Here is a 27896-nt window from a genome sequence, read left to right on the forward strand (position 1 = left end):
CATAATTTCTTATTTACGACACGGGGGGGCCTAGCAATCATGTGTACTCTAAACATCATGTATGTAATACATTGACTGATGAAGGAGGGCAGACCTCGCTCATATTTCTAGTAATATATTGTGTATAAAGGGATTTCCTATGTAATTACAGTGGTGCTAATGTTATACATCATTATGCTTTTGATGTAGTGAAGAAAATAAGGAGGAGGATGGTGCGGGGGATGGTGGAAAGTCGGGGTGGGGGGAAACGCAGGATGGCACAGGGGATGGGGGAAAGTCAGGGTGGAGGGGTGGGGGGAAACGCAGGATGGTGCGGGGGATGGGGGAAAGTCAGGGTGGGGGGAAACGCAGGATGGCACGGGGGATGGGGGAAAGTCAGGGTGGAGGGGTGGGGGGAAACGCAGGATGGCACGGGGGATGGGGGAGAGTCAGGGTGGAGGCGTGGGGGGAAACGAAAGGATGGCACTGGGGATGGGGGAAAAAAATGGTGGAGGGGTGGGTGGGTAACGCAGGATGGCGCAAGGGGATAGGGGAAAGTCAGGGTGGAGGGATGGGGGGAAATGCAGGATGGCGCGGGGGATGGGGGAAAGTCAGGGTGGAGGGGTGGGGGGAAACGCAGGATGGCACGGGGGATGGGGGAAAGTCAGGGTGGAGGGGTGGGGGGAAACGCAGGATGGCACGGGGGATGGGGGAAAGTCAGGGTGGAGGGGTGGGGGGAAACGAAAGGATGGCACTGGGGATGGGGGAAAGTCAGGGTGGAGGGGTGGGGGGAAACGAAAGGATGGCACTGGGGATGGGGAAACTCAGGGTGGAGGGGTGGGGGGGAAACGCAGGATGGCGTGGGGGATGGGGAAATGCAGGGTGGGGGGGAAACGCAGGATGGCACTGGGGATGGGGAAACTCAGGGTGGAGGGGTGGGGGGGAAACGCAGGATGGCGTGGGGGATGGGGAAATGCAGGGTGGGGGGGGGGAAACGCAGGATGGCGCTGGAGATGGGGAAACTCAGGGTGGAGGCGTGGGGGGAAACGCAGGATGGCGCGGGGGATGGGGAAATGCAGGGTGGAGGGGTGTTGAGCAATACAGACAATACAATAAAAACATGGTATCAGAATATCAGTTATGTCTATGTCTTTGTGTACATCAGCTCAGTTCCTCTTTTATTTGATGAAGCTTCCCTTACTTAGACATAAGTCACCTCTATGATATTGTATATACAATTTTGTCTATGATAATCCTGATATTGGTACTAAGATGAAGATCACTTAGTGAGAGGAACTTAAAACAAAATCTATCTTACAACCATTGCATTAGGAGTTTTATTGGAAGGAAACCAGACTACTCGTGGTAAAACACATGCGGTTGATCAGGTGACCGAAACGGTTTTACATCCATTGTGGGAATCAAACCTGGAATGCCTAAACAAAATGAGTTACCGTTGCTAAGAAAAGAACTGTATGATAATCATTTCTAGTAAATCATACCCTTGTTTTAGCTCATCCTCATCACATGGCGGGCTATTCAAATCGCCCTGCATCCAGTAATCGGTCATCCATCTGTCCATATACAGTTTTTATTATCACTATTTCTTGATTGTATCTTTCTCAAATTGCATATTAAGGTTCCCCTTGGTCCCTAGTTCTGCCAATTTGATTTTTAAACTGATCAGAAAAACAAAATGGCCAACAGACGGCCATCTTAGAATTTGACTTTGAAAGTTTGTTATCACTATTTCTATCGAAGAACTCAAATTGATATCTCTCATATTTCATATGATTATCATCACAATTTCTGCAAAGGAATGTTAAAATGTCTTATCATTAAGCAAAAACAGAGAAGAGAAAAGAAGGGAAAGATCCAACTTTCAAAGAGCAAATAGAAAGATTAAACAATGGTAGGCACCAATATCTCTTGTTTCGCGATCTGATTTCTTTTCACTTTATTTACTTTTTTGTATTTTAGAGTTCCAACTTGATCTGCACAGATTTCCTGTCAATATTAATTCAAATACTGTATGTTCTAATAAACCTATTGTGCGTTTAACAAATTGCACAAGGGGAGTTTTTCATGGTCAATAAATCTTCTTGCATGGAAAAGTTTCAAAATGAAATTAATCGAGACATAAAACTTAATAAATTGACAAGAAGTAGTTGTTAGCCTGTAATGTAAGCTTCAGAAACATTCATTTAACAAGTAGCTAGATAAAAATGGGAGGAAAGAATTTAAAAAACTAACTCAATATTGAATGGATAGATCAGCGAAGTAAGAAACCTTTTCACAAACGTAATTTTAGCTCACCTTTATTCTCTTTCTTAGTCAAAAAGAGGCAAGGGTTCACTTACAGGGGCTGGTGTGATAATTAGCTAGGCTATGGTATAACAAATTAGTTTGTGTTTCAGGATCCACAGTGAAAGTCAAGGACTCTAGAACTGTTTCTAAAATAGAATTTGGATCAACAGTTTAAAGCAGAAAATGTTGAGGGAATATCGGTGATTTTCTCCTAGTTTTCAACAGCTGCGACAGCTGTAATTTCAAAATGCACAGAGAAAAACAAAAAAAAATTTAATTTGAAGCACTGGAGCAGTGTAATCCAAAATTGAAAATTACATCCTTTTACTTCTGTTGTTTGCACACATTCAGTCTCTAATACTTCAGTTTTACAGAAAAAATCTTTCTTTGAGAATGAGTTATTGACAGCTCATGCCTGGGTGCACTGTTCCTTGTCAGGTATTTAATTATAGATTACTTAAGCAGACAAAAATTTTGAATTATGGTGGCAAACTGAACAGAACATGATAGACACATACATGTTAAACCCTAGGGAAATTACAAATATGTGTTTCAGATAGCTTTGTTTTGTTATTTTAATTTTTTTCACTCTGTTTCATCTTGACGTTGGTACAATGGACCAGACATCAACTAGACTTTCCCTGGCAGGATAAGATCTGACGATCTGCATACAATAGGTGGCACGCTCATCTGAATAATATCAGAGTGAAAATGCCCGTTATATATATATAATTACTGTAGTTAAATTGGTTCAGTCTCCATTATGGTAATAAGCCCACCTATTGTCATTTTGATAATTCTGTAGTATGCATCCCCCGTATTTGAGTGTTTTGACTCTCCGAGGTAAAAATTGTGTTTATGCATAGATCTTTCTGGTATAATAAGCAAAATACAAAAAATTCAGAAAATATTTCAAGAAATGAAAAAAAAAATCAATAATACCGCCGCTTCAGTATAATAGTTCAAAAGTCATGGCTTCTATATTCATAAAAAATTCTCAAAGTCGTTTGTGTTTTCTGTCATAAGATTTGTCTGAAGCAAAATTAAAGTGAGGCAGACATTGCATTTCTACAAATATGTATTCAAGTAAGGTAGACATTTCATTTCTACAAATATATATTTAAGTAAGGTAGACATTTCATTTCTACAAATATGTATTTAAGTAAGGTAAACATTTCATTTCTACAAATATGTATTTGCAATATACATGCAAGTGGGTAGACCTAAAAAGAAGGGTTCAGCCATGTTAGTAGTGATAGTCGGACACAGTGTGATAGCTGGCGTGACCAGAATATCCAGTCTGCCTTGTTTGACAATCCCTAGCCCTGAGAGTAAGCTTTTCTTGAGAAGTTGACAAATGGACCAGCCTGTACTGTCATGGTGTCTTCATGTGTAGGACGTTTCATCTGTGGATGGCCTTGCTAATGTTTTTCAGAATAATATTTTTAAGCCACCACCAGGAAACACCACCACAAAAAGGCCCTGGCTGTTCTAGCAGCAATGAACACACCAACCAGACAAACCTAAAACATTAATGTAGTCACCCAAATTGAAAGTTCCATGTAAGTTCCATCGGATTGCTAAGCTGTTCTGGCAGCACATTGGATCTCACCAGTGTTTTTCCTGCAGTCATAGATCATTGACATGCCTTATACATTGTGTGTTTCCACAGTGTCACTTTCAGTATAAGTCATGAATGAACAGTTTGTTTCACTTCATATCACTTACGTTATTTGTTGGTAAATTGTCCTGTGATATTAGGTGAAAAGTAACATTTGAATGTGATGCATCTGTCTGACATTTTTCTGTGGTAAAAAAGCAACACAAAAAAAATCAATGAAAAAAACCTACACATGTATGTCACCTTGGTATTGAAGAATTAATACAAGAATAATTGTTTCGATTTTTTACAGCCCACAATTTTATGGTTGGGGACATAAAGCATTACAATTGATTATCATTCCCTCGTAATATTGTTTATGCTCATTTACTGTTAAACAGATACAGATGTAGAACGAGGGCTTTTGAGTCACTCACACACAACCAGATTTCACCCTCATGACATTAGGCCTGTTATATCTTAGAGATTATACTGCAAATCATTTTTTTTTTCATCGATGAACTTTAATTTTGTAGGACCAAAGTGTTAACTCTGACAGAGATTCACAATGAAAATAATCTATTTTAATGTTGGTACCTACCGCTTTCATTCAGTTCCATATTTGACGATAAGAAAAATCAAATAATAAATTTTGGATGTATACAACGTGATTTGTACAGTCTTATTAGAACTATAGAGTGATTGTGGGAATCACTGATGCCTTCGACAATGTTTAAAGAGTACATAGACTCAGTTTGTTCAAATCCTGGTTAGCTTTTTGACTTCAAGTATTGATGAACATTCATGGGGAAAAAAAAATAACAAAAGTTTGAAATTTAGTTTGGGGACACTTGATCCTTATCAATATACAAATAAAATGGAGTTATCATATCTAAAACAAAGTCTTCCTCAAATATAGCATTTGTACCACCTGATTAAGCTGACAATGCTTTGAACTTTGAGGTCCTGAAGATCAGGGTAGCTTCTCCATCAATTTGTGTTGTTTACAGTACTTACTTAAGTGTATTGTTGATTGTTTTAGAAAACAATACCTGTGATAATTTCATGAGAAGTTGAACTAAAATTGGGTTTTTTTCTGCTTTGACATGATGTCTATCTCCTAGAACAGGCAAGATTTTTCAAAATGCATATATGATATCTTTTTACATGTGGAAGAAAAATTGGACTTCATGGACATTATAAAAACTTTTCCCCACTAAGCTGTTTACACTAGGTTATGATAACCATACATACATGTATAAGTTCACTGGATGCAACAGAGCAGATGATCCCGTGATATGATGTCAGTGATAATTTACATCAAAGGGAGGAAACCCAGTCCAGCACATATGGCCCAGATGGAGGATGTAGCTTTAATCAGTCTATGGAGCTTAACAGACTGTGATATAAAGTCTTTCAGAATTTGGCTATATAACAACACTTGTCATTTGGCATATTTCTCCTCTACCATTTAGTATCATACTTATCATCCCACACACAACAAACATTTGCCGAACCCTGAAATCACCAGCCCATTGTATTCATACATAAAATCCTTTACATCTCACATAGACAGCTGTATGATGTAGTATCTAATTATAGACGATTATTATTCCCTCCGTTGTCCCTTGTGGCCCCCTGGAGATAAATCAAAAACAGAATCTATTGTGGGCAGTTTTGGAGCAGACTAGGAAATCTCTGGTCTCTATATTGCTTAAACCAATTCATTTTGTTGTGCCAATGTGTAGAAATACTTGTATTATGTAGTTACGAAATTTCATTTAAACTTTTGGCCAAGAATTCAAAATATGTGTCACTAGAAGAAAAATTGATTTCAGATCTTTTTTGCTTTTCTTTTATTTGGTATCAAAAGGACAAGAAAAAGATGAATTCATCGACAGCCAGAGGCCAGAATGTGGAGGCATGACTGGCTCTCAATAATGAAAATACCAAATTCATATCTTCATTCAGGCTTTTTTTCCCGGAGAAAAAAGTTGAAAGAAAACAGAATCAGTCATTTTATATGAAGATAATTCATTTGGTGATAGGAAGGTTGAAACTATAAAATTGTTGGAAAATATGGAATGGTTTCTCAATTTAGTGTCCTTTGAAAATTTACTGATATGACCCAGTAAATGTTATAGTGGCTTGGACCATGTAAACTGCTGAAAAAATGACAACGGCTACAAACCGACAAAGTACATCGAGTTGGTTTGATTGATAACTGGTGTTGACTCATGAAATATGTCACAATTATACACACAGGTATGGATGAAAATGATTTTGTTGTCATGTTTACAAAGACGAGAGATTGATGGTTTGCTTTGTTACCCGGTACATGGGCTAATCTGGAGTCACTTTATACAACATGTATTTACCATATTTTTCCTTTAACAAGCCCAGGCAGCAAAAACAATAACCTTGACTTATGCAAAGTTATGAATTGGGTTTATTACAGGACAGTGTTTGTTGGTGTTTCTACTGAAACTGCAGTAGGTGAGGGTGGGCTTATTACCAGGTGTAGGCTTGCTGCTGGAAAACTACAGTAACATATTCGACCTTGTGACAAGTGCAGGTGTGACCTTGATATGGTTGCTGAGTTTAGGAGCAAGGTCCCCCACTCCCTTAAACTTCTAACCTGTATTACATATAGTGCAAATCAAATGTAATTCTTTTGAGTCATTGTACATTTTCAATAACCATTTTGATAAATACTGCCAAATTTTAGTCGTTAATTCTCTCTCAAGGATTGAAAAAATTGGAAAAACTAGGTAAGGAAAAACCCTTCTTTCACCTCATTTTTTTACATACCTTATTCCTCAGCTTATTTTTTCTCCAATAAAACTGGGGTCTTAGGAACTAGGAATGTCCTTGATTGCACCTGTGCACCAGGACTACCTCCCCCTCCCCCCTCCCTCCCCCTCACCTCCCAACACACACTCACACAGCCATCACCCACCATATATCACATATACATTCATTCATTGCTCCAGTTCCTTCTCCAAGTGTTAACATAAGCCTGGGGTGTCCACTTAACCATAAACTTGCTTAATAAATTGATTTTTAGAACATTTCTTGTAAATCCACATGTATTTATGTATGTATATACTACGTTTAGCTATTAGTAGAAAAAGCATCTGTTGTATTGAGTGTTTCCAGGTTGAAACATCGCTCTTGATGCATGAAACGTCAATTTCAAATAAACTAGAAATTTATGATACATACATTTTAATATCTTTTTGTAGCAATGGATGATATTCCATTGGAAATACGGATATGATATAAAAGGGTTTGTTAGATTCAGGGCCTGAGCTGTCGTAATTCTTCTGCGTTGGATGGTTTTTAGATTTTCCTGCACTGTTTATGATGTGTTAAGTCTCCCAGGCTTGCTATGTAATTTCAAGAACAAAAGTCTATAGGTTTCCCAACTGCAACATCAAATGACATAAAGATCGAAAAGAAAACCAGTTGATATTAAATATTTCATTATCTTCAGAGGTGCCATATGGCTTTTTCCGTGTGATAATTTTATAACTTGACTGTCTCTCCATCTTTCATTATTATGTGACTAAACTCCAGACATCATCATAAGCAATTACCTGTACGTTTACAGATGTCAGGGTACTATGAGTCTTGCCATCAGGTATAGGAACAAAGCTTTCAGATGCACCAGATCATTGAATAATTAATGAAAGTACTCATTTGTCAATAAAAATAATACAACTTCAATGTGGAGCCATTGTATCTTTTTTCACATTGGACTCGGGCTACAAATGTAAACAGTTTTCAGTAATCAAGTTTACACATTTAATCTTATTCCCATAGGCCTTTTTTATTTGTGGAAATGCATATTCATAACTTGTGTGACTGTCTGTCCAAGATATAAACAAAGTTTATACTGGTAAATAAACACGTCCTCCCTCTCATCAAATTTTGTTTCAAATAACACCATATTATTTTGTAACATAAAATTTTACACTTGGTGAGAGAAATTCTTGGTTTTCGATCAAAAGTAGATTTAATCTATTTTGAGGGTCCAAACGGGAGTTAGTTTTTAAGAGTTATTAAAACTTGATTACCTTTTCTCATTTCTACTCTTATAAAACCTTTATCATGACAACTATTAAATATCTACAAGGTTGATTTAAAGAATTAAAAAAATCAAACTTTAAGACTCACATTGATGTATGTGTAATGTTATTGCAAACAAGTTATAGATGAGGCAGAATGTCAGAATACATTAAGTTTTAATTCCCAAGCATCTAGTTACACTTTTAGTTCAATCGATAGGGACATGTTTCTCGTGAAATTAAACGTATGACTCAAGGATTAGAAATCTCATCTAGATTAATTTGTCTGTTGGAATGGAAATAATTATCTGTTAGTCACAAAATTTTTAAGTATGGTTTAAGATTAATTTGAATAAAATTCATTTGATATGAGTATGAGGATGGTGGCAGGACTTTAGTAATTCCAATAATTTGACAGAAGCAAGTTTAGACTTAAGACGAATCTTGATACTATCTATCCTGCTCTGAATGATTTCCAAAATCACTTTACATTAATTTTCAGGTTTTTCATATTGAAAAAATCTGTATTTAGCTTTTATATTCATGATAATTGTGTGAAAGGCTTTTGCAGGCAAAATTATTACTCAATATGCATGTTTTCCTGCAAAACCCATGTCATTTATATTCACTATAAATTCCATATGAGGACATTTCAATGCCACAATCTTTGCATTATCATATTATTGATACTTATTTATATTAAGTAATCCTGATTATCGAAAGCTAACATACTTTTCTTTGTTTTGCAGAATACCATGACGACCAGTGGCATGAGGTCAAAGCCTCTCTTGACACATCCTCTGGTCATCTTAAAGTGACCATGGATGGAGTCATCCATAATGAGCGTGTACGGGCGTTTACATGGATAAAACCTTCGGACTTCCTGGACCCCGATCTCCTGTCACCAGTCATACGATATGGAAGTAAGTATATTTCTCTGTAATAGTGATTGCAGTACACATGTTGCCGTGACCCTGACCTGACAGTATGTTTTTGGCAATAACACCATCCCTGCATTGTTATAAGCATATTTAGAATGTTGCTGTATGGTAAAAATACAAACCAAGCTAGTGCTGTTTCATTGTCCTGTAATAAGCCCACCTCCTGACTTTGAGTTAGAATTAAAAGTAATATATGTTTGTCAGCTGTGGGTCCTGGACCTACTGCAGAACAGGATATACTTGTGGTCAACCAATATGGCAGAAAGCACTTAATGACCCCCAGTTCTTGCCTGTAGTTTTACAATGGTGAACTTCTGACCAAAGATTGAATTATGTTTCTGTGTCGTAATATATGAAATGGCAGCTAGCTCTCAGAATATGCTACTGAAAATGTGATATTGCAATGTGTATCTATTTATTTCTGAAGTGATGTCATATATTGAAAAAATTTGCTATAAACATGGATGGCCCTTAATCTCATGTCGAAGTCATATGATATATGACAATATGTACCTCCATTTCAATGTCGTGTCATACCATAAGGCTTTACTAGCTATGATATCAACCCTCACTTGCATTGCCAGCCATACCATATATGGTAGCAAATTAATTACTATGTCTTAGTTAATCAATATCTGTGCCCTATCTTATCATCTGTTTTGAAAGCTACCAGCTTCTGTTTCTGCAACTTCGATATTATAAGATAACAATTTGATAAAAGCAATGTCGAATTAAGAATTCATCCTGAAATTTGAAATTGGTATATAAGTTTTATGGTACGGGATGAGGGAGAGAGGATGGCTCGATCAATTTTTATATTCTTGAAATGAAAAATTTTATAAGCCCAAAACAGAGGTCACAAAGTCTATCTATTACATGTACATAGTTCATAGCACTTTGAGTTTATCACATTCAATTTTAGGTTTTGATCAGTTTAAATTCTCACCAGTGCGTTAATACAGAAATGGTCACACATTTGAAAGAACGAAAAAGAATATGCTTATGAAACAAACTAAAAATTGTCAATATTTTCTGAAACACATTTAAGAAATAGCCATGCTTAAACTTGGGGATTTCTTTTTTTTCTCAATAATCCTATAGAAATGTTTTCATTAAGGCACTGAGAAGTTCTGAGAAGAAAAAAGATAATACCCTGCTGTGTAAATGTACTTTAAGCTGACCCTTATAGGAGAAGGAGGTAGTTTCACAAATTCTGTTCACTGTCAGTAATCAATATTAACATCCAGTGTCTGAAATTGACATAGAATGTGAGGATGAGTTTCTCTCTCCTGGAGATCAGTTTCAAAACATAATTAATTACATTCAGAATTTATATCCAAACATTTACCCCTGATATTGTGAATGTTAAGATATTAGGATGCTATATAATATTATCGGAAGTGAACCCAATTCAACTCTGATATGAATATCTTGATCCATCTTGGCAATGGAGAAAAACTTCAGAACAGATCCTCTTGAGCCACTTTGGCAACTGAAGTTGAAAAACAAGTCAAGTCTTCTACAGCTTTATTCCTGAATGTTGGGCTGGGAACCACCTGACAGAAGGCACAGCATTCATTCATAAGTGGTCAACACTTATCACAATTAGATTCATCTGTTTACAATATTTCCTGTCAATGGGTCGTATATCAGTTTCGGGAAAATATTGCACTTGGAATAAGAATTGTATTTTGGATGTTCTGTAGCTAGTTGTAAAACATGGGAAAAATAAAACAACAAAAAATTGAGATATACCAGGTACATTTTAGCATCTTTTGTTCACACAATTAATTCTATGCAGTATATAAGTAATAACTTGTGAGCTCATTCATTTTTCTTCCCATGCTATTTCTTCGTCTGATAGAAACTTTTGTGCTTAGCTTTCACCCAGGTGTAAAACTTGTGTTTTCCATGAAATATATCATAGATCTTCCATTCACAGGGATTTTAGGCAATATTTAAGTATTGGTATATCAATAAACCTAAATAGGTAGAAAAGTTTAATGTTTGTATTTATGACATCATTGAGATAAATTCTATTCTTTTGCAATTGGAATTTAGATGTGTTTGTTGCTTGTTAGTGAGCCTGGTGGTATCTTTATTATAAACCTGATCATCCCGAGAACTAATTATTAGGACATTGACCAAGATTGACATGGGGTGATTTTGATGGAGCAGAAGATGTTTATCCTTCTGGAACACCTGGTTTTATTCTTGTATTTTCTCAATAATCATTATATATTCATTTTTTGTTCATATTTTGTTCAAATTTCAACAGTTATCAGTTTAAAATCAGATAATGAACATATCATTATTTTCTTGTCATTTTTATTTGCCATTGAATCCCCTGAAGTAGATGTTGTCTAGGGATTCACATTCTTCACTTGACCATTTCCTATACTGAGTGTTTACTTTGATTTTAGATGGCGCAGATCTTGACCAGTTCGTAGGATGTCTGCGGGATCTTGTGTTCAAGGGAGAGGAAGTGAGACCAGAAAAGACCCACAGAGTAAAGGCTGGTTGTATAGATTTGTGTGTTACCAATAATTTGTGTGTGAAAGGTACGCGCTGTATCAACCAGTACAACAACATGCACTGTGACTGCTTTGGCTCTGACAACGAAGGCCAGTACTGTCACGACACCAGTAAGTCTTACAATATGTTGATCATATCGGCAAAAACCAATTAAAAGAGTTCAAATGTGGTTGTTTATTTCTTATCTTGCAGAAAGATGCATTTTATTTATTTATTTCGTTTTATTTATTAATTTTTGTCTTGTTTTAACCAGAATCTGTTGATTTTTGATATTTTTTGGAATCTCCTTTTTTCTATGATAGTAACAATAGTGTTGTCAGTAGATCAATGGAATTGTTTTTGTTTGTGTGGTGCGATGATCCTTACTCAGGGTGGCTTGTGATAAAGGTACTATGAAGAAGCTGGAAAAACAGACAATCATCTATGTCGATGGGCAGGACACTTGACCCCTTATTACTTTCCTTGAATGGCATGTGATGCTGGCCTCCCATGTGTTGTTCAGTGACATAGTTACCAGCTTCTTAAAGGAGACCACAAGTCAAAATAACCATGACTGTTGATGTCACAAATAACCCATTTAATGAATTTTTTTGTGTTACAGAACCGACTGTGGTGACATTGCGGGGATATGAGTGGATCACATATCAACTTTACCAGCGGCCTAAAGACAAGATGTTGATGGATAATACTCGTATCAGTCTCCAATTCAAGGTAGGCCTTGTCTTAAAGGTGCCAAACTTTTGATGAAAAATGTTGTCAAAGAGATTTTGCAAAATTGCTTTGTATGTCCAGTCCAGTCATTTGTTCAGTGTTTTATATTTTAGACTCTGCAACTTCTGTTTACAGTCTGACCGAGGGTCTGGAGTGTTAATTTACGCAGTAGGTGGGGCTCCATACAACAGTCATTTGATTGCCTCTGTCCATGAAGGTACTGTTACAGTCTCTATGGCGTTCGGTGAAGACGTCATACAGGAAAGGATGGGAATCGGTGTTGATGATCAGAGGTGAAGTAATCATGTGTTGTAAATTCAATCTTTGTCAGTATTTATTGGATGGTGGATGTTGGATTAAAAAACATTTCAATTTGTGGAAATTTGAAATTTATGCATCTAAATGTACCTGGTACAAAAAATTATCTGACACAAAGAAAAAAATAATTTACAGTTATGAGAAGGAGAGAAACGAGACCGAGGCGTGGATGTGATCAATGATTATAAACAGCAGTCTCATTTGCATATTTGATGAACACAATTGATCATAGTCTTTTTTTTTATTTTCTATTTTGGAATTTTCAACTTTTTTTAACCCATATTCAATACTACTACGATTTTGATGCACACTTCTTCATTTTAGAAAAGAAAAATTATGGCATATTTAACTTAAACACCCTCCTTAAAGTGTGGTCATTATGCATGTGAATTTGATTTTTGAAATTTTTGTTTTCATTGAATATTTTATATCTTATCGCAATAATGAATTTAGTGTGAAAATCAAAACACTGTATTAACAAGAACTTTGTGGCAAAATTACTTACATACCAATAAACCTGTTCTGTTTCAGTTTTATCTGTGCTAGTGGTCAGAAATTAACATCAAATTCTAAGGTTTCATATTGTTTATTTGATTTCTGTAGCTTTTTAAAGAAGTCTGGATTTTTTGTATGTGGATACAAAATTCAGTACAGTGGAACCTCTCTATACCTTCCTCTCTCTAATCCAGAAATCTGACATTTTGGCCAAATAATTATTAGTTCAACATTGGAATATTCAGGGTCTGAAATAAAAGAAACTTAGTTTTGTTATCTGATGGCATCTATTCTTTTTATTTCCATCATTTTAGTGTTTATTCACAGCAGAATAATAATACATAGACACTTTAAATTCCCCTACTACTTACTACCAATTGCATAGTCTGGAAATGTCTAGGGCTAACAAAATTAAGTCATGTGACTGAGATGATTAAAATTCGAGAAAACCTCCGTTTTGGATCCAACTCAAAACTATTCAGGAAGGATTATATATATATTAGTACCTGCTTTTCAATGGTAAAGATATGACATAAGTGGAACCAAAAATTCTGGATTTTACAGTAAATTGCAAAATTTTGGCATGGTGAAATGAACTGATGATATTGTATTTGGTCCCAAAAGTGTTTGACATAGAGTGAATCCACTGTGTAAAAGTGAGCTGAAAATTTAATGTAATTTAACAGAATTCTAGTTCTGCAGTTTTTGTTGATTTTTTTATACTTTTTTTTCAACAACATTTAAATGCTGTGTTTGAAGATTTTCCACAAAATGTTTACACACACTCTCCTAAAGTTCAAACTGGAGTTTTGTTAAATGTTACTCTCCAAACCTGTTCATTTTTCAAATGGCACGGTCATGATTTGTTTTGAATTTTCTTGTTTTAATGTTTTTTTTCACTCATGTTGATCATTTCATCTCATTTTCACGCGGCCATCATTAGGAGGTTGAAAGGGTAAGTGTGAGAGGCAGGACTGTACTGATAGAATGTATGGTTAGAGGGGTTGTCTTCCCAAAACCATCACCGCTTTCATTCGTCATGGCAACTGGAATCTTGCTACATGTGCTCATGCGTTTGTTGATGTTTTTGATGAAATATTTGTTTCAGCTTCACATATATCTTTTACCTGTTGAATGCATCCTCCTTGCTTTTATATAATCATTGAAAAGTATATATCAATCAAACTCTCAATATTATTTGCTGATTTTCTTTCCTGTTTCTGAAGACAACATATAATTCTTTATTCTCTAGTTTAGAATGCCATTCTTTCATACATTTTATGTGTAATCTTAATTCATCTTGATATTGGTTTCGTGGTTGTCAGGGCTACAAAGTCGTTGCTTGGGACATTTCTGATTTTTGCTTTACTTTGTTGGCTTCATTTTATTCTTGGAGTTATGTTTTGGTGTCAACAAATATATCACTCAAAAACAGCTTTCAATGGTGATCTTTGTCATAGCCAGGGATTTGGTAATCTACATGTACATTTTCATATTTCAACGATAGGCTCTGGATGGTGGTACAGAGAAATGGTTGGGAGTGGGAGGAAGATTTTCATGGTTATGAAGGTTCTTGGAAAGATAATTAGGAAAGCTATGTATATGAAAAAAATTCCATCAAATGTGATTTAAACTCAAGTTTGAGATTGTACACCTGGCCATGCACAAGTTTTTGGGGTTTTTTTTAACTGCATTTGGTAACTGTCATCTGATGTATTTTTGTATCACAATACATTTTGTTATTCCACTCTTAGATTGTTGTGTAAACATGCTGACATTTGGATAAATATATGATATATACATGTACACCACTTGTGGTATATGACCTTCCAGCCTTTTGATTAGTTGAGAAGTTGACCTTTGACTGCAGGGCAATTTAAAGGTGCAGTAATTAGTTCATGATTGTTTTTAGTTTTTCGTATGGATTTCTGTCGATTTATTGCTTTAAAGTAACAATCTCATTTATTACATGTTGTGATTTGTAATGAATTGTAATATTTCTACACATTTCTAAAATTGTTAGTTCCGCATATTAATAAACAGCATTTCACTACAGGTCAGATGTCTCATTACAGAATTTATAAGCAAATCACATCTTGGTAGAGAACAGTTGAATCAATTCTAGAAATAGGTTTTTTTTACTGTGGTAGAAACAAGCCACACAAACTAGTCATTATTATATAGTATTTCTTTCACTCCAGTTAGTTATTTTTCAAAAGTTAAAAAAAGATACAATGCACATGTTAACTGAAATACCATATACCACACCCTTTACTGTGTACTATATATATCCTATATTGACATGTATGTAGATTTTGTAACAGGTGTTGAATACTCTAATAAGGCGAACTGACAGTGCACCTTGATGAACTTGAATATCCATATATTAATAGCATGATATTGTCAGAGAAAGAGAGAGAGATAGAAAGACAGAGAGAGAAAGATAGAGAAGGAAAGAGAGAGAGGGAGACAGAGAGAAACATATATATATAAAAGGAGAGCAACTTCAGACCCTGCTCAGTGTTGAATGCTGTGTTTAAATAGTGGCATGAAGGTCTATTTCCTCTCTTTCGTGAGAACAGAGAACGAAATAACGCTGGTCCTTTGTCATTGCTGAAGACAGTATCTGCTTGATCTGGTGGTGCAATGGTTGGGCACTCATCTTTCACCTGAGCAACGAGCAATTCACCTGATTTAAGAGCCCTCGTATTTCACTGCTTCCATCCAGACCAATAAGAGTGTTTGGTACAAGCTGATATGACTTGTTTTACATTTGTTGTAAAAACATTAAAGTTTATTGTGTGAGAGATTTGCTTCCAAGTCTCTTTCCTTGACAGATGGACCTCAGAAAATCTATTTCAGAAAAAACCTGAAGGCATGCTGTTTATCTGCAAGAGACTTCAAATGCCATTAAAATGTTATTTTGAATCTTTGTATATCAGGTTTTGTTTGTTTTTAACCTACATGTTCTTTCCAACATAGAAGTTTTTGTTATGGAATTTTCAAACAACTTTTTTGAATTGCAGAAGGGGAAAGATGTTATTGAAAACTCATAAAATTGAGTGTTCTTTTCCAAAACTATTTGTGTTTCAGGAAAATCAGCATATATTTGTAACACTTGCTTAAATTGCTTGTGAAAGAAAGTTATTTTACTGTACATATAATATTAGACAGATGTATCCATTCTAAAGAACTGAATTCGGTTCATCATTGATCTTTGAAATAAAGTAGAAAAAAATTGATCATACAAAAAGTTATAGCTGCAGACAAGAGACTTTGAATTCTGTTTACTTTATAATCTCACATAATTATGGCTTTTGATGAAGTCTTAATTATGTTTTCGCATAATGATTTGATAGGCTGAGGTTCAAGATCACATGAGAGAATAACTATGTGTAGGAGAGAATAACTATGGGTAGGAGAGAATAACTATGTGTATGAGAGAATAACTATGTGTATGAGAGAATAACTGTGGGTATGAGAGAATATGAGTATGAGAGAATATGAGTATGGGAGAATAACTATGAGTATGAGAGAATAACTGCGAGTATGAGAGAATAACTACAAGTATAAGAGAATAACTGTGGGTATGAGAGAATATGAGTATGAGAGAATATGAGTATGGGAGAATAACTATGTGTATGAGAGAATAACTGCGAGTATGAGAGAATAACTACAAGTATGAGAGAATAACTATGAGTATGAGAGAATATGAGTATGAGAGAATATGAGTATGGGAGAATAACTATGAGTATGAGAGAATAACTGCAAGTATGAGAGAATAACTACAAGTATAAGAGAATAACTGTGGGTATGAGAGAATATGAGTATGAGAGAATATGAGTATGGGAGAATAACTATGAGTATGAGAGAATAACTGCGAGTATGAGAGAATAACTACAAGTATAAGAGAATAACTGTGGGTATGAGAGAATATGAGTATGAGAGAATAACTATGAGTATGAGAGAATAACTATGGGTAGGAGAGAATAACTATGGGTAGGAGAGAATAACTATGTGTATGAGAGAATAACTATGTGTATGAGAGAATATGAGTATGAGACTATGTGAGAGTAATATGAGAGAATAACTACAAGAGAGAATAACTGTGGGTATGAGAGAATATGAGTATGAGAGAATATGAGTATGAGAGAATAACTATGTGTATGAGAGAATAACTGTATGAGAGACTATGAGTATGAGAGAGAGAAGAACTACAAGTATGAGAGAATAACTATGAGTATGAGAGAATATGAGTATGAGAGAATATGAGTATGGGAGAATAACTATGAGTATGAGAGAATAACTGCGAGTATGAGAGAATAACTACAAGTATGAGAGAATAATACGTGTAAGAAAATAGCTAGTGATATGTGCACGACTTTTAACAGAGAATTATATGGACATATTCTATACTAAGAGCATGTTTGTTTTGAAAGAAGAACATTTGACTTAAGTGTGATATGGAATGCATTGTTTTTACCCTGTTATCCAATAATAATCCCATGTCTGGTAATAAGTCCACCCAGATCTACTGCAATTTCAGGGAAAATGCAGACAAATATGTGAAATCATTATCCTGTGATAAAGCTATCTATTCTCTGAGATTATTTGTTACCCTGATGGACTTCAATAGAGATTTCATACAGTCAACTATATAAGGCAGTGATTTTAAGCTCCTATTACACTAATGTCTGGTCTGTAACATAGAACAGTTCAACATTTCTGCATTTTATTAATATCAATGATGTTCTTTACTGCTAGTGATAAAGTTAGCCACTAAACATGTTCGGAATGAAGGTTTACATGTATTGTTGCATTGAATGATTTTGATCTGTTTTTTAGATTTTAACATTTATCAAATATACTGTAATCTTGTCAAAACCAAACATGCTGTAAAATCATGTATTTTCGTGGTGCTAAAATTTTGTGGTTTTCTGAAAACAACCATTGTTGTTAGCACTTGATTTTGCTGATAAATCTTCCTCACTCAATCCACAAGTTCTATAATCCAAGTCAACATCTGCTCATCATTTTGTGGACATATAAATTCCTAGATTTAGAGTACTTGCAAATTAAGTGAAAATAAACCCCGCACAGAAATACATGATTTTACAGTTTATAGAAATACCTTGACAAATATTTTTGTTGTGATTAAGTAGCGTTTGTATTACTTTCAGTTCAATAAGAAATGATGTGATACCAAATCTTTCAAACAAGCAAGGTGTAACACTCATGTGCTTGTATTGAACTTCTGACAGGCTACTCTATAGGAGAACACATTCAACCAGTCTTATATTATTGCCCTGGACTCCCAACTTTTTATTTTCTTCGATTGAAGTGTTAAATTCTTACCGAGGTACACGTATCATGTACATTTCACCTATTACATCATTAAATCTCTTGTTATTTACACCCTAGTTGTGAAAGTGTGAAATCCGGTGAAAGTACAGAATTTCCTCTCGCATGGTTATGATCAAGTTTTGTAAATAAGTTGTAGAGTCAGTGAAATAGATATTTGTGTTTTACCGAACACACCAGACACATGATATATATCCATATTTGTATTCATGACAGCAAAAACTACAACATATTCATTCGTAAACATTTTTGTATTTTTCGGTGACATTTTTGTAATTTTTCCTGAAATGTGTGTCATTGTAGTGGTTTCAATTACATTATAAATGACTCAGTGAGGCTGAACATGATTGACATTTTGAGGTCAGGATGTTGTTTAAGGTGGCAGTCAATTCATGACATATGTCACAGTCAGTCAGTAATCATTGAAATAAATCTTTATCTAAGGCTTCATATTCAATTACAAATTTTTTGGATGATATTCTTGTGGTCAAATAGTTTCAATTTTTTTTAAAATCTGACATAGCAAATTAATTAGAATGTAGATATTAATGATCCACTTACAAGTTTTACATCATTGATTGGCAGTTGAAATTAAAACTTCTGTATAATTCCTCTTCTGTTATTTGTCACTTCACTTATTCTGATAATATCTAGAAGTCCCCGAAAATTCTTCTTTCATAAATTTTTTTTCGTTATACTGCCAAAGCTGTTTTTTGAAATTTGTAGCTTTTACAAAAAGATGACTTTTTATTGAAGTTGCTTTAGGACTGTAATTTATCAAAAGTTTAATTTAAGGAGATTTCTGGGTAAAATAGCATTCAGATTGTAAGTATTACTATATATAAATGATATTCACTTTAACACGACATGCTGATATACTGTAATATGCTGCATGAAGTATTTATCTATAAATAGCAATTTAATTTATTACAAGATTGAAGTTGAAATTATATGGTTGGACTTTTCCCCTGTTATAAACACTGGTAAATAAGGGGAAAAATTCTTATATGGAAAAAAAAATGCCACAAAAAAATATTCTTGAATGAAAAAATATGAAAGATGTTCATTATCTTTGTCTTTGTTAAATTTAGATGGCACAATCTGACCATTGTCCACAACCAACAGGAGGTCAATTTCCTTCTGGACGGTATGTCACACAGACACTCACTTGACCCACTAAACTTCCATCTGAGCTTTGACCCACAGATATACTTTGGAGGGGGAGACAACTTTGTTACAACACAAGGTAAGCATGCTGGAGTTACTTCCCTTAGAGTGTATATGCAACTTATTTTTTCAAAACTTTTGTGGTAGATATGTTTTTCATGTTAGTTACAATATCAATGATCAGCATTAAATTAATTAAATTGATGTAAAAATATCATGAATTTTGTCCATGTTAAACAGTTGTCTTTTTTTTCAACTCTTCAACAAAATAAAGAAAGTGACATTAGTTGTTTATTTCTGTTCTTAGTAACATAAAATCAATGTCTCTTTTTAATACTGCCTATGAAGAGCTTATAATATATTTATTATTTAAGGTTTTACTATACATCAGAGATTGTGAAAAAAACGAAAAGTGTAAAAATTGTAAAAAAGAACATAATGACAATTTTTTTCTTTAGTTGTTTAAATTATAAACTAGCAAGTTTAGGTTAAGCTGAAGATTTTTTGTTTGAACATCTTGTATAGTTATATTTTTCATTATGCAAACTTGAATTTCAAATCCTGTTTATATTGGTAATAATGTGCCTGTAGCATAATTATAAGATTTCATTATGTTTTGGGTTGTGGATGAAATAATGATAACTAATTGTAGCAGTTATCTGTAATATTTTAGAAAGTTATGTTCTTACTAGTTTGTCCTTTTTTTTTTTTAGATAACTGAAATATTTCGGATCTAAGCAAAATCTATTCTTTGTTTGTGCAGGGCTGCAGGTTACACAAAACTTTGTGGGATGTCTCAAAAATGTTTATGTCAATGAAATATCAGTCTTGCATCGTCTTGTGAGAGATGACCCTGCCACCCAACTCAAAGGAGGAATCATGCCGCAGCAGGGCTGTCACAAGGTCAAGGACATCCCTATGACCTTCCCAAAATCGGGCACAATGTTACTGTTTGATGGATATGGAGGAAAGGACCTTACTGTTGAGTTAGAGTTCCGAACTGTTCGACAGGATGCTGTGCTTCTATACTTCAACCTACTCTCACCAGGCAACGTAGATACAGGCAACTTGGAGGTAATCACCTATACTGGGGTTTAGTTGTAGTAGTATCAAAAGTGTGAATGATCTTAGTGGTAACAATAAACTTTAGTATCAATGATATATCACTGCTATGGATAAAAGGAATGTTGATTTTACAGCAACAGGAGGTTGAAATGTTGATTTTACAGGAATAAGGGGTTGATATGTTGATTTTACAGCAATAGAAGAATGAAATGTTGAAATGTCAATTTTACAGCAATAAGGGGTTGAAATGTTGATTTTACAGCAATAGAAGAATGAAATGTTGATTTTACAGCAATAAGGGGTTGAAATGTCAATTCTACAGCAATAGGGAGTTGAAATGTCAATTTTACAGCAGTAGGGAGTTGAAATGTCAATTCAACTGGAACAGAGGGTTGAAATATTGATTTTACAGAAATAGTGATAGGGGGTGTGAGGGGGCAAATTGGTTTTACAGGAATAGGGGGTTTAAATGTGGATTTAACTAGTACGAGTGATAATAATATGTGATTCGGATTTTTCAGGTTTGGGTGCGAAATGGACAACCCCTTTTACATTATGTCTCATCTCTTAGCAATGGAAGTCACACAAGGAACACCTCTGTGGCAATGGTTGTCAATAACAACAGGTGGCATACATTGCGTTTAGAGTTTAAGGCCGGGTAGGTATACAACTCTATCTCTAAGTATAGTTCTTATTAGAGGAGAAGAAAATCTTTAAGAACAGTTCTTATAAGAAGTGAAGAAAATCTTTAAGTATAGTTCTTATTAGAAGTGAAGAAAATCTTTAAGTAAAGTATTTATTAGAGGTGAAGAAAATCTTTAAGTATTAGTTCTTATTAGAGGAGAAGAAAATCTTTAAGTACAGTTCTTATTAGAAGTGAAGAAAATCTTTAAGTAAAGTTCTTATTAGAAGTGAAGAAAATCTTTATGTAAAGTATTTATTAGAGGTGAAGAAAATCTTTATGTAAAGTTCTTATTAGAAGTGAAGAAAATCTTTATGTAAAGTTCTTATTAGAAGTGAAGAAAATCTTTATGTAAAGTATTTATTAGAGGTGAAGAAAATCTTTATGTAAAGTTCTTATTAGAAGTGAAGAAAATCTTTAAGTACAGTTCTTATTAGAAGTGAAGAAAATCTTTAAGTAAAGTTCTTATTAGAAGATGAAGAAAATCTTTATGTAAAGTATTTATTAGTTCTTATTAGATGAATGAAGAAAATCTTTATGTAAAGTTCTTATTAGAAGTGAAGAAAATCTTTATGTAAAGTTCTTATTAGAAGTGAAGAAAATCTTTATGTAAAGTATTTATTAGAGATGAAGAAAATCTTTATGTAAAGTTCTTATTAGAAGTGAAGAAAATCTTTATGTAAAGTTCTTATTAGAAGTGAAGAAAATCTTTATGTAAAGTTCTTATTAGAAGTGAAGAAAATCTTTATGTAAAGTTCTTATTAGAGGTGGAGAAAATCTTTAAGTAAAGTTCTTATTAGAAGTGAAGAAAATCTTTAAGTAAAGTATTTATTAGAGGTGGAGAAAATGTTTAATATTAGTTCTTATTAGAAGTGAAGAAAATCTTTATGTAAAGTTCTTATTAGAGGTGAAGAAAATCTTTAAGTAAAGTTCTTATTAGAAGTGGAGAAAATCTTTAAGTAAAGTATTTATTAGAGGTGGAGAAAATCTTTAATATTAGTTCTTATTAGAGGTGAAGAAAATCAAAACAGTTATACTTTTTATGGATAGAATATTTTTGTCCTTTAAAAAATTGAGATTTGGCTTTTCGTTTTTGAGTTTGGAATGTAGTCAGAGTTAGTTTTAGTTCATATTAATGATTGAGATGGAAGGGGTAGTCATTGATGCTATACTGCAAAAATCGATGTAGCCAAATTGATCAAGAATTTAAGCATGGGCTTATTGTCAGATTGTTGTGGATCAATTGTTGTACCTGAAACAATACCTAAAATATCTTTTTTAGATTTTTGTAATTTGTGCTATGAAGCTCCAGTAAAGTACATGGTTGATTGTTGATTTGTGTCCTAACTTTTTTAGCAAGGATGTTTAACGTTGTTGATTAATTTTTGATTTTAAGAGTTTACATCAAAATATGAACAATTCATTTCAGTACGGCCAAAGTTCGTATTGGAAGTCGATCAGTCGTCCTGGACGGTGTTGGGGAGCCTATCTACGTCAGCGGTGCAATCATTGTTGGTTTTGTCCCTAAAGTCTACACAGGTAATTAAATCTTTATTTACAGGTAAACATACATATGTAGGTCTAGTATTATAATAATTATTAGGATGTCCTGGTCAGGTGACCTGATAAAATTTATTGCTGGTTTCTATACTGAGGTAAGTTCAGTTGTAGTTCTATTGAAACAATTTTGAATTTGCATTTTAGAAAACATAGGATTTGTTGGTTGTATTCGAAACCTAAAACTCCAGAATGAGACCATTGACCCAATTAAATTGATGGACAATCGTGATGTTGTGGATGGTGTGTTTTTGGACGGTTGTAATCTAGTTGATCATTGTCGCTATGGTCCCCCTTGTCAACATGGCGGTCAGTGTTTGGCGGACTGGGATGGTATTTCATGCAACTGTGAGGCTACGTCTTACTCCGGAAAAACCTGTCATTTCCGTAAGTCAGTTATCACACTGTTTAAAATCGAAGCCCCTCACAGTGAAAGCTATTGATGTACAATAAAATTTGGAAAATTATTTCTTTTTAAAAATGACTTCCATTTTTGGTGAGATATTATTCAACATCACAGTAATAGATATTATGTCAGATATTTCTGTAAAATATTGAAGTTATTTACTTCATCAATAACAACATCAGTGCTTCATATGATCATTTTAATCAAAGATTTAGAATTGAAAAAAAAAAAAAATAAAGAAAGATTCTTTTCTAAAAAGTAAAGACTTAAGAGTTGATGTGATCATGAGTATTATAAAGAGTTTAACAGACCATAATGTATTGTTAACAGCACGGTACAAGCAGACATGTGATGAATACTACCAGGCTGGGTACACAGAATCAGGTGTTTACCTCCTGGATGTTGATGGCGAGGGACCAATGGAGCCCCATCATGCCCATTGCCAAATGGGTCATAGGACCGTTAACCCTGAAGGAGGCCCTGACATCACAGGAGTGACTGTAGTAGAACACAATCTTGCCCCAGAAACAACCATACGAGACCCTGAACTGGGAGAACTCAAAAAAGTGTTAACGTACAGGTATAAATACATTGGAATTGTTTATACGAAAACTTCATAGCTGCTCCAAGGTCAAAGGTCATAAGCGCTTTCACTCTAATATATGTCCGTTCTTCACATTCACTAGAGACTCAATATCAACAGTTGATACAGTTGCGTAAAGACAATTACAAAAAATTTATATTAAGATATAATTGTTCACTTGAATTAAGAAACCACCTGTAATCAGATAATACATTTAGAATGCCTTGCATGTTGAATGGAATCCAGTTTTTTTGTTTTCAGGGTCATAAAGACAACAATGATATGTCACTTTGTAAATTTTAACCGTCTTCTACCTAATTAAAACAGGATAGATGTCTCTTTGTACACATGTAGATATTATCATTAGATAAACAACATGCCTCTCAGATTTTATAAGTTCACGCCATAGTAACAAATTGTCTGCATCTGACTAGATTTTGGTAGTCATCAATCAAGGTTAAAGGGTCAAAGGTCACGCTTGAAATGAACCCCTCATGATATTCCATTTTACCATTCCACAGGGAAATGAATCATGAAGTCCTTCTGCAGCTGACCAAGATGTCTGCTGAATGTCAACAGTATATAGAGTATAGCTGTTACCGTGCTCCTATCAGGTCAGTATACATACTACCATACTACAATCAGGTCAGCATAGCTGATATCAGGATAGCTGTAACTATGCTTTTTTATACTCTACTTGTTGATCTGGAGATGTTTAAATGTTTTCATCCATGACCATCTGTCCTGTTGTCCTGTTGTGTCCTTAGTTACATGTTATCATCCATGACCATCTGTCCTGTTGTCCTGTCATGTCCTGAGGACCTATCTACAGATCATAACATCAAATTCTACACTTTATCATATTATATTAAAGTGGTAATTGGTGAAGGTCTAAAGGCCAAAGTTCATATTTCAAAACTTATTCAAATTCATCGAATAATGATATTTTCAGAAATAAGAACGATGGCATTCATGTCATCCAGACATTTTCTAGTTCTTTCCCAAAGATGGTTAATTTAATTCTAGTATTGATCGTTAAACATGGTATCACAAATAAAGCTAACAGCTGTTATAAAAATCCTTTTTCTACAGGCTTGGAGACTTGACTTTCTTCAGAGCAGCTAGTGGTCAGGGTGTGGAATCAATCGGTACGGCAACACCCGGACACTGTGCTTGTTCCTACGGCAACCAGTGTCCAGCCAATGGCTGCATGTGTGACAGAGGTAACCATGACAACGTTTTGTATTTATAATGATCTCTTTGTCTGTATTTTCTATTACACTAATTCATCAAATCAAATTTTGTAAACAGAAGCAGAAAATTATGTTACTGATAGTAAAAAATATCAAAGAATGTATAAAAATTGGCATTTTTGCATATCCTGCAAAAACTCATTACCTCCAACTCAAAATCAGGGGACGTGCTTATTACAGGACATCGTAATAGCACTGGATGGTAGTTCCTTTGAACAGCAAGAGATTTTTGTGATGGAAAACATTTTATATCTACCATTTCTGTAGTCCTGATCTGATACAAGTGTCCAGTATACTGTGTTTTCCTTGGGATGACCGTCTCAAACATATCTACAAAGTTAACATCACAGACTTTGATGTGATGTCAGAAATTGACATCAGCTGGTGTCAAATGCAGAACTCAAAAGAAAATTAAAAAAAAAAAAAACATGTTTCTTATTTTGAAGAGATACAAGATAGCTTGTATTAAAAAAAAAGAATTATTATTTTTACAGTTCCAAAAATTTTGTTTTCTTTGAAAAAATTGCTAGCAAAAATGTCCTCATACAAAAGAGCTCTCATTCAACTGAAATAATCCTATGTTCATTCATATTCACTTCAGCTCATGCCTTTTATAGGTTTTTCTTTTAAGTATGTTTGAAATTATCTTTTTTCCTATCATTCCCTATTATTTGATAAAAATCCATTTGATTAGGTTTCTATCAAATTTATATAGTGTTAATCTATTCCTGAGAAAATAAATTCTTAGTTTTAATATCTCACAAGTTTTCTTCATTTATTCATGTTGTCTTCAAGTGAACATTCTTGAAACAATTTCAATTCAATTCAACTTTATTTTCATTTTTTTTTTACAGCAAGATCATCTGTGGCAGTTGATAAGGGGAATAACTCTGTCAAAACACAATTACCCATCACTGAGCTAACAATATTGAATAAAAGAGGTGGATTTTCAAAGGGAACTGCAAACATCACTTTGGGAGCCCTCAGATGCTGGGGCAGTAGTAAGTACTGCTATATATAACATTAATTATAGTAATTGTCGTCATTGTCATCGCAGTACAATGATTAAAAAAGTAATGATTAAAAACTACATACATTGTATATCAGTTTACTATACATTGTTTTTTTAGTGAAATGTTGGACAGTAGTAAGATTTTGTGGAGATTGATATTTAGTTGTATAAACCTGAGAAGGAAGACAGATATGAAATACATATTTAAGTACCAGGTACTTGGTTATTGTAGAGTGGAAGTAGTGTATCCATGAGTAGGTGGTATGTGTTTGGAGGGAGGGTTGATTAGAGGAGGAGAATACAGGCATACTCTGGATTTAATTGTACTGTAGAACTTATGTGATAAGTGAATGGAATTAAACAAAAAGTAAAAAAGGATTTTCAGTATGTAAGATCACCTTAGTTTATAGTTTGTTGTTTTCAAATCTTTTTTTAAAGTATTTTTTTTCAAAATCATTGTGTTTTGAACTACTCACGTGAAGTATTTTCTATAACAGTAGAATTTTTACCTCAATAGATGATAACAGATTAGACCATGCTGTGACATTTACGGGGCAGATGGCCCATATCGTTCTTCCTTCATGGACGTCTTTTGACCTACGATTTAGTTTCCGTACTCACCAGCAGACTGCATTGCTCTTGCACCAGAGTCCACAGTTCAATAATTCCAACATGTTTACTATAGAGCTTCTCTCTGGTAAGTATATATTAGTCAAACTTTTATCTGAAAATTGAATATCTTATCAATTAGCTAACATAATCAAGGAGCGTTCTTCTTACCAGGAAGAAAAATAGATTTTGTCATCCCTTTTACATAAATTTCAAGATAAAATTCATTTAAATATTTAGTACACAATTTTTTTCTTTCCAGCCCGGACTTTGCGATTTTTCTTTTTGATAAACAATGTTGAGTTTGTGTCGGATATTCAAACGGATGAACCTCTAAACACGGGTGAATGGAAACAGATTTGGGTCGAACGCAGTCAGCATGACATACGCTGTAGTGTAGCTAGAAAACAACAAATCGTCACAATACCAGAGGTCTGGACATCAGATGACCCCATCTTCTCCGGACTGTTGTATCTAGGAGGACTACCTGGGTAAGGAACATACCATTGCTTGGCCACATCCATTGTAACATGCAGAGTTATGGCCCTTTGTAGAAACCGAATCCTATATTGTATGGTATCCTAATTCAGTTATGGTCTGATCAGGGTACTGATAATAATGGTTATAGTTGGCAAATTAAGTCAAAGTTAGTGTGTAAGTAATATAATGTGGTCATGTTAAATTATTTGATATAAAATTAATTGTGATTGTAAAAAAAAATGGCACTAAATGGCTTCATGTGATATCAAAGTCAAACAACTAATGCTTTAGTTTAACTATCAGTCTAGGGATTTGAATACATATGTTCCATTAATAGATTCTGGATGAATATTTTGTTTCCCTAGGGAGATGTTTGAGGAGACACCAGGACTGGTTGGATGTGTTCGTGGCATGGTCTACAATGGTGTTCATTATGATCTCACTAGTGACACTGACCCAAGGTATGATAGAAAATCTCTGACCTGAGATTTTTACATAACATCTGACCCTAGAGCCATTCTAACTCACCTTTGACCTAAGGTTTGATAAGTCAACCCAGGAAAAATAATCTTTTATCATTGACCCATTGAATGACAAATAACCTCTGACCCCAATGTATGAAACATAACCTCTGACCTCAAGTATGATATAAGGAATTGTTAACTTTAGATCCATTGTATGACATTTCAGAAAAACTTCAAACTCCTGTTTTATAACACTTTGTTGATAACCTAGTATTCAAAGATGTTTTATTAAATGAATCCA

The 27896-nt window shown here is 34.4% G+C and overlaps 1 protein-coding gene across 3 annotated transcripts in view; it reads left to right on the forward strand.

The window, feature by feature from the left end:
- LOC132553773 (axotactin-like) overlaps positions 1–27896 on the forward strand; it is an 88079-nt gene that overhangs the window by 37993 nt on the left and 22190 nt on the right. For all 3 annotated transcript variants that reach the window (XM_060218047.1, XM_060218048.1, XM_060218049.1), the window contains exons 3-18: positions 8706–8879; positions 11321–11542; positions 12034–12143; positions 12279–12436; positions 19409–19563; positions 20248–20558; positions 21071–21207; positions 22661–22770; positions 22936–23175; positions 23525–23774; positions 24299–24391; positions 24870–25000; positions 25885–26031; positions 26560–26739; positions 26914–27142; positions 27497–27592. In XM_060218047.1, coding sequence (XP_060074030.1) covers positions 8706–8879; positions 11321–11542; positions 12034–12143; positions 12279–12436; positions 19409–19563; positions 20248–20558; positions 21071–21207; positions 22661–22770; positions 22936–23175; positions 23525–23774; positions 24299–24391; positions 24870–25000; positions 25885–26031; positions 26560–26739; positions 26914–27142; positions 27497–27592 — 2743 coding nt within the window. The remainder of the gene's footprint in view (positions 1–8705; positions 8880–11320; positions 11543–12033; positions 12144–12278; positions 12437–19408; positions 19564–20247; positions 20559–21070; positions 21208–22660; positions 22771–22935; positions 23176–23524; positions 23775–24298; positions 24392–24869; positions 25001–25884; positions 26032–26559; positions 26740–26913; positions 27143–27496; positions 27593–27896) is intronic.

Source organism: Ylistrum balloti, unplaced genomic scaffold (genome assembly GCF_031769215.1).
Source record: "Ylistrum balloti isolate Yb309-2 unplaced genomic scaffold, AGI_CSIRO_Ybal_v1 Utg370350, whole genome shotgun sequence".
NCBI classification, from domain to species: Eukaryota; Metazoa; Mollusca; class Bivalvia; order Pectinida; family Pectinidae; genus Ylistrum; species Ylistrum balloti.